This window comes from Pavona decussata, unplaced genomic scaffold (genome assembly GCF_977016875.1).
Source record: "Pavona decussata unplaced genomic scaffold, jaPavDecu1.1 SCAFFOLD_16, whole genome shotgun sequence".
Classification (NCBI taxonomy): Eukaryota; Metazoa; Cnidaria; class Anthozoa; order Scleractinia; family Agariciidae; genus Pavona; species Pavona decussata.
In genome coordinates this window covers 576,132-583,356 of record NW_028145439.1, presented here as the reverse complement: position 1 = coordinate 583,356, position 7,225 = coordinate 576,132, and the positions used below count along the sequence as shown (strand labels likewise).

Genomic DNA, 7,225 nt, shown 5'->3' with positions numbered 1-7,225 from the left:
TTAACTTGGTTGGTTCCGTGGTGGAGTGATAAGGGCTAGCCTGCAAGCAGCAAGCAAGCTCTCTGTCAGGTTAGCCGCGAAAGAATTATAGGCGAGCGAGGCGAGCAGCGAGAGAATTGGGACGGGGACAGGAGAAAGGAGCTCTCCTTTCTCCCGCCCCGCCCCAATGCTCTCGCGGCTCGCCTCGCTCGCCTATAATCCTTTCGCAGCTGACCTAACAAAGAGCTTGCTCGCAGGCTAGATTAGGGCATGTAACCATAACGATGAAATGGAGAACCAAGTTCGATTCCTACATAAATCACCTCTTCACTCACTGTTAAGCGCCTTACCGTATAGTAGCCTATTAAGTATTTTAAAAGGATCGGACGAAGACAGACAACCTTTGACATCGAAAGAAAGCAACTTTATTAAAGTCTAGGGTCCGTGCGACCCTCTTCAGTTTTCGCGGTTACACCGAGAAAGTAAGCTACAAAACAAGTCATAAATTAATATAAATTTAATACTTATATAGCGCAAAATTCATTATATCTATATGATCTAAGGCGCTTGAATGACAATCATACAATTTCATACAATCTTTGATATAAAAAAGTTACAAAAGTTTTGTAGAAATGTTTTGGTCGTACAGGAAATCCTTCTGGCCTCTAGAACCAGGCCACACTGTCTCTAGAGGCCTCGCTTACCGATCTCCTTAAACTTCGGCGCACCTTTCGTGCCTTGTAGTCCCGGGGTTGCATTTTGAACTTGCCATTGGTTGTAGAAGATACTTCCACTTTGCAAACACATTTTGGAATTTTCCTGCGAGTAATGTCGTCATTCACCGGCGCTTTAGCCCGGTCCTATAACGAATGAGGAATGTTGTTAGAAAAACTTAACTGCCAAGGCATGCGAAATATTAAGATAAACAGTGGGATCAGACGGCGGATTTTGCTAGACCAGGCAGTATACGTGACAGCTGTTTCGACAAAGGTTGTCCAAAACAGCGTAAAAGCGTACGCGACAATGCCGAAAGGTAGTCTAGGAAATACCCAATTTTTTCCATAAAAGCTCAGAATCCATATTGCCCGCCATCTCAAGTCTTCGCTGTACAGTCGAGGCATTATGGATTCTAAGCTTTTATTGAAATTTATTGAGATGGCGGGCAATATGGAATCTGAGCTTTTATTGAAATTTATTGGACATTTCCCCGACTACCTTTCGGCATTGTCGCGTACGCTCTTACGCTTTTTTGGACAACCTTTGTCAAAACAGCTGTATATCGGCGATCTAGAAACTCATAAAAATTAACTAGACAGCTTCTGCATGGCCTGAGAACGAATTGCCCGTTTACTAGCATTCTCCTATTGCATAAACTGTATGTGGTACTCTCTCTTCTGCCTCACTCTGTCTAACTTCAATCCTACTACTAACATTAAACTGTCTTGATCAACGTTATATCGGATCCCTCTTGATCTTGCCTCTGTCTGTATCTCTCCGTCTTACCTCTCTATCGGTCTGTCTTTCTCTATTACACAATTATCTTATTTACACATACCGTCTCAGCTCGTCCAATTCACATTATTACATCGTATAATTATCTTAAACTGATTATGAAAGTTATCGCAGGAGCTCGTTAACTTTTCAGGTGTATTGATATCTACAGAATATGCTTGTGTGATTATTACTCGGGCCGTAAGGCGACACGAGTTAAGGTTTTGGTAGCGTTATCAAATTCTTTTTTATTTTGGGGGTCGCGTCGGGCCGAGAGATTCGAGAGACTTCGGGAAACGAGTTATTGTTCTCGGTCTCGTTTTTTGTACTCGGGCGGCACGAGTTAAGTTTTCTGTCGCGTTATTAAATTCTTCGCGTTCTTTGTACTCGGGCCGTGAGGCGCCGAGTTAAGTAATCGGGGAAGGGGAGGGGACCTTCACAAGATGCTGCAGAATGCTCAGAAAATTCAAAGAATTCCAAAGATTCGAATGCAGACCTCACCGCAAGCAACGAGAATGTTTCACAGCAGAAGAATGGTCATGTCGAATCGAACGATCGATCGCAAGTGCACGTTGAGGAAGAGGGAAAGAGAGAGACAGTTTCTGACTAAGTGAACGCTTGGAATAATAGCACAACAGAGGTGCTCGATGTTTAGGTGAATAGGATCCATTTACCCGTTTTAACTTTCAAAGGTCACCATTAAGAAATGCCGAAATCCACGTTTGAGAAAACTCCTCCTCTTTAGCTTTTATTTTAATGTCCACGCCTTAGGTTTTCATCCAGAGACTTAAAAGTTCGAACTAAGCATAATAAACATAAAAATAGCCCCTAAAGAAAGTACCGCCAATAAGACTTAATTTTCCAATTTGACTATATGGAGATGTAATCGGTGACGCCATCGCTATCGTGTCACACTCATTTCTGCGATGACAATTCTCGTGTTTGATTCCTCCGGCGGAAAAATCCTGAACCTTCATGGGTTATCATGCGTAGCATTTTTATTACGAAACGCGAAACAAAGCACATTCAGAAAAATTGGCGGGCCAAGGAATACGGCATCACGCATGACAAATTATGCGACCGTACTTGCAATTTCGTCAACAGTTTTTGAATTTGTTCAAGAAGGAAACCGTTATGTCAGCAAACTTCTTGAATTTGTGCCCTAGAGCTCACAGAGCTTTGTTTGGCTAAATCATGTTTCATATCGTTGATACATCTGAGTAAAAGAATTTGAGCTTATCTTGATAAGTTGATATTAGAGTGTTTATGTCAATGTATGCTAAATATAGGAGATTTAAAAATTGTCAATTCTACAGAAATTTTTATCCATCGTCGACAAATGCTTCCCCAAGAACCACCCATTAAACAAGATCTTCAACAGGCACACTAAAACTCAGCTGCTCATGCATGCCAAACATGAAAACCATCATCGCATTACATAACAAACAGATACTCTAAAATGTAGCAACGACCCCAAACCAAAATCATGACCCGAGCTGAAACTGCAGGAAGAAAGCAGAATGCCCACTTGATGGTAAATACCTCCAAGCGAACGTGGTCTGCCAAACGGCGGTAACGACGATAACAACAACAGAATTGTACGTGGGACTGGTATCAAACTTTAAAGAACGATACCGAAACGCAACAGACGAAATGCAACGGAACTATCTTAACATATAGACCCTGAAGGACGCAAACAAAACGTTTCGCATTAAATAGAAAGTTCTCGAAAAGTGCAAACCCTACAATAACACTAACAAGAAATGTAACCTATGTCTTCACGGAAAGTTTATTTTAATTAGTAGAAAATATCTTTGTAGCCTGAACAAACGCAATGAATTACCAAGTTAATGCCCCCACAGAAATAGATATGTACTCAAAACCTCTCAAATAACGTAAAGTAACCGTTTGTATCATGGCACGTGAATTGTATCACGCCAAGCGCATTAGTGTTTTATCACCCAGCAAACGCTTTTTTTAAATCACCAGTTCGAATAATTTCACAAATCCATGCCCTCATATCAATAAATATGTACCAAAAACCTCTTGTATAACGTAAAGTAACCGTTTGTACCATGGCAGGTGAATTCTATCACGGCACGTGGAATTGTACTTTATCGCCTAGCAGCTGCTTGTTTTAAATCGCCAGTTTTTGATTACTTTATATAGCCAGCTTTTGAATCTTAACCGGTCATTCGTTGAAGTTTCCTGATGAGTGTGGTCAGCTGCTAACCATACGAAACAGAGCTGTAGCAATAAAACGATGAATCACTTCTGAAGCCTGAACTATTTTTTTCCTGAGTGAATATCTCTATATCTATCGATTTTGGGGAGTTAGCGATGCTGGAAGTTATCACTGCTAAAAGATCGTAGGCTTACGCACCACGTAGTCAAATATGGCCCGAGTTATAAGCTTAAAACAGCTTCTTGCTATTTGCGAAGTTCAGTGAAATATAAAAGTAAGAATCATATATTATTAAGTAAATTTATATACCTCACCTTATGTTCCGAGGAACAAGGACCCTGAGCCAATTCATGAACTGGAAAAAAGTAAATAGCGAGAAAGATAAATTTACTGAGACGAACGATAATAGGAAAAATGTAAAGATTGTAGCGTCCCCTTTTTGGTCCTTGCGTGAATAGGTCTTACTCGATGAAGTCACTAGATACAAGTTTGAAGTGGGCGAGGGTTCATGTAACAAAGAAGATAGCTACACAACCTACCATTTTTAACATCGTAATACATCATCAAAGCAAAAATGCCCTCTTTGAGATCTGAGAAAAATTTAAATAAGGGTTATCAATGTAAACGGAAAGAAAATGGTGAACAGTTATTACTTACTGAATGGGTCTCAATACAGTGATTAGAGTGATTATAGTCATCATACGAAATTTCCCCGGTTAATTAGCTGCAGGTATTATTTGAAAAAAAAAAGTGTCCAATGTTCAGTGAAGGGGTTTGCTATTATTTCAGCTCTTCATTACACACAAAGTGGTAATGATGTAAGCCACATTTCGAAAACGTTGTCATGCACATTTGTTCAAGACACGATTAAAAAAAAAAAAAGATATCCTACTGAAGCTCGTCCCGTTTTATCCTCTCATCGAGCCAATAGAAGCTGAACGGATGTGGATGCGGCCAAGGAGCGTTAGAGCCGACGGGGGTTTTGCTTCGAGAGAAACTGCGGTGCTGCGTCGGTGGCGAGTAGAAACGAATGCTTGGTTTATCAACAGTGATGATAACTAAAGACAAATTGGCCATCGTAAAGAGATTCGAGTGCTTAATGATCGAAAGCTCAGCACTAAAATCTCTTTACGATGGCCAATTTACCTTAAGTGATAAAAAAAAACATTCATAAATCTCTTAAGCTACACTGAAGCTAATATACCTCATGCCAGTAAATTCCGTGGCCGGCCGAGCAGTTCCAGTCTCAGTTTTTACCAAAGCTTGTGCTTAGCATTTATCCCACCAACCCTACCATTGGTCTCCTTGCCTGTACTAATTTAATCGTGTAAAGAACGATGGCTTACCTGAAATTCTTTGGTCCTCTTCATGCGAAGAATCACTTTTTTCCACTTCCTTTATCCATTTTTGGCATGTTTTCTGAGCTGCAATTTTCACACGACAATCATGATGAGGCCCAGGTTTAAGAGAAAGAGGTCGCTGGTCTTTATCAGGCCAGCACCAGTGACTTGCCGCTTTCAGTTCAGCCTGAAAGTTGAATTCTTCAGCAGTGGTAGGATAGTGATCTTTCATGTAGATTATTTCGGCTTGTACCAGGTTGCTGAAGTCCATTAGGGACATTCCTCCACGACACTTTTGGACAGATGTCGGCTCCCATTTATCGATTGTGGAAGTTAGTGCTTCCTTGACTTTTTTGATTTCCTCGTCAGAATATTCCGAGCTTGTTGACCCCTGCGGTAGTAATCCGTGGGAAGATGGTGAGGTCATTAATTAAGTCACATTGACACATTTGAGAGGCGATTGGCCTGTTGGAGGAAGATATAGGGACGGAACGAGAAAATCGCTGCCGTGATCTTGTATCCCGTTGTTTGGCCCTGAATTCACACCATGAAGGTTGGGTTTTTAAATTGCATTGGTTCCAATTTATTGTTTGAACCAAGTATTCACAAGTATTTGACTGAGATTTGTTTCGTTTGAGCTTTTCATCTTTATAACGATTGTTTTATTCCATTCATGTACTTTCAAACCATTGTTAAATGGCTTTTTAAGTGCCAACAAAAATGCAATCATAATGTCTTTATAGCAGCTCTGCTTAAATAATCATGAGAACTTACCCTTAATTCGACGAGGTAGACTCCCTCAAACTTGTGCGTATTGACTGTTAAGATGCCTGATTTGGTAATATTGATAAGGTCAGTTTTCCAAAGCCGAACCTTTGAATTTGCTCTGGTACTCCGTCTTGATGGACGTAAGTCTTGTTGAAGGGGATAATACAAGTCTGGGTTTCCAACCAGCCAAACTGCATATAAGAAAAAAATAGCGCAGTTTTTTCCTCAAGAAATGTTTCTGGGCTACAAAAGGGCTAAAAGCTCTAAATTGGTTGACCTGAGTGACAAAAGATGCAAATATCCCAGAAGGTTTTCCCGGCACCGTTCAAAATGGAATCAACAGCAAAGAAAACACTTCTCATTGCATTACTTAAGATACTAAAAGGTGTTCAAGTCTTACGGCCAGTGAATAATGAAAGAAATACACAGAAAGATAGATTGTGAGAATGTGAGGTAGTCCTCTGAAAGGAAGTCCTGGAAACGCCACCTGCATTTCCAATACAGTAACTTTTTCGGTGGATATTGTAACAGGTAAGGAAAACATAATATACTTTCAGGGACGAAAGGTTCACTGTGAGTTATTGGGAGAGGTTTCTGACACTATGTACCATGTGGGTTCAACTGAAGTAGTTTATTACTGTATAGATAACTTACACGAACAGCACTAACTGATAATGCGATTCACTAAAAATGCCGTAGTGAAAGAGCACCTTGGAGTACAACTTTCCTCTATGTAACCTTTTTAACTCGAATATTTTGTATTTTATATTTGTGTATGTATTATTTCTAACATCTAATATACCTTAGTATACCTTTGTCGATTGTGTGTGTTACATCAAATGATGGACGTGTTTCTGTTCCAGCCCTGTAAACAATTCCCTTCTGTCTATGTGACATGTCTCTAAACCTTTGAAAACGTTTCTAAAAGTAGCGAAAACAGGTGGAATTAGTACGTTCTTCGCTGACCATAGCGGGAGCTGTTATTTTATTTATTTTTATTTTTTACTTTTAGCCTTGTATTTTAGATCAGTATGACGCAGAAAGAAATGAAAAGAATATAATTTTCAATTTCAGATTCTTTTAATTATACTGGTCGAAGTTTCTGTATATAATCTAATCTGTTTGCTGATTGCTGATACTAGGCCTTAAAACAGTTTAAATAATTTATAGTGATCACTAAGGCCTGGTTCAGATGTCGTACATCGCATGAGCCGAATCGAATTTAATGAATTAAGTTCATGTGAAGCACGGCGTCTGAATCAATTCAGAACGGCCGATCTAATACGGATCGGCTCAGCAACTTTTCTCGCCTGGCTCAGCCGGGAATAACGGCTGTGGACCGGCTTTGATTCAGACGCCGTAATTCACATGAGCCAAATCAAATACAACAATTAAAACAAATCCCCTTTTTCGTTCAGTCATAATATGCTTCAGTGTATTAATTTCGACTGAATTAAGTTCA

The 7,225-nt window shown here is 39.9% G+C and overlaps 1 protein-coding gene across 2 annotated transcripts; it reads right to left on the bottom strand.

Moving 5' to 3' along the window:
• Positions 1 to 508: 508 nt before the first annotated feature.
• On the bottom strand, positions 509 to 6,962 carry LOC146487169 (uncharacterized). 2 transcript variants are annotated; one of them, XM_085085311.1, is made up of 6 exons: positions 6,576 to 6,962; positions 5,770 to 5,954; positions 5,002 to 5,386; positions 4,195 to 4,245; positions 3,970 to 4,010; positions 510 to 839 (listed from the first exon to the last, which is right to left on the bottom strand). In XM_085085311.1, the coding sequence occupies exons 1-6, from the start codon at positions 6,658 to 6,660 to the stop codon at positions 645 to 647; spliced, it is 942 nt and encodes a 313-aa protein (XP_084941437.1). In that variant the 5' UTR covers positions 6,661 to 6,962; the 3' UTR covers positions 510 to 644. The 2 variants fall into 2 exon arrangements, with proteins under 2 accessions (XP_084941444.1, XP_084941437.1); XM_085085318.1 differs by lacking the exon at positions 4,195 to 4,245 and having other exon boundaries at positions 509 to 839.
• Positions 6,963 to 7,225: the final 263 nt, after the last annotated feature.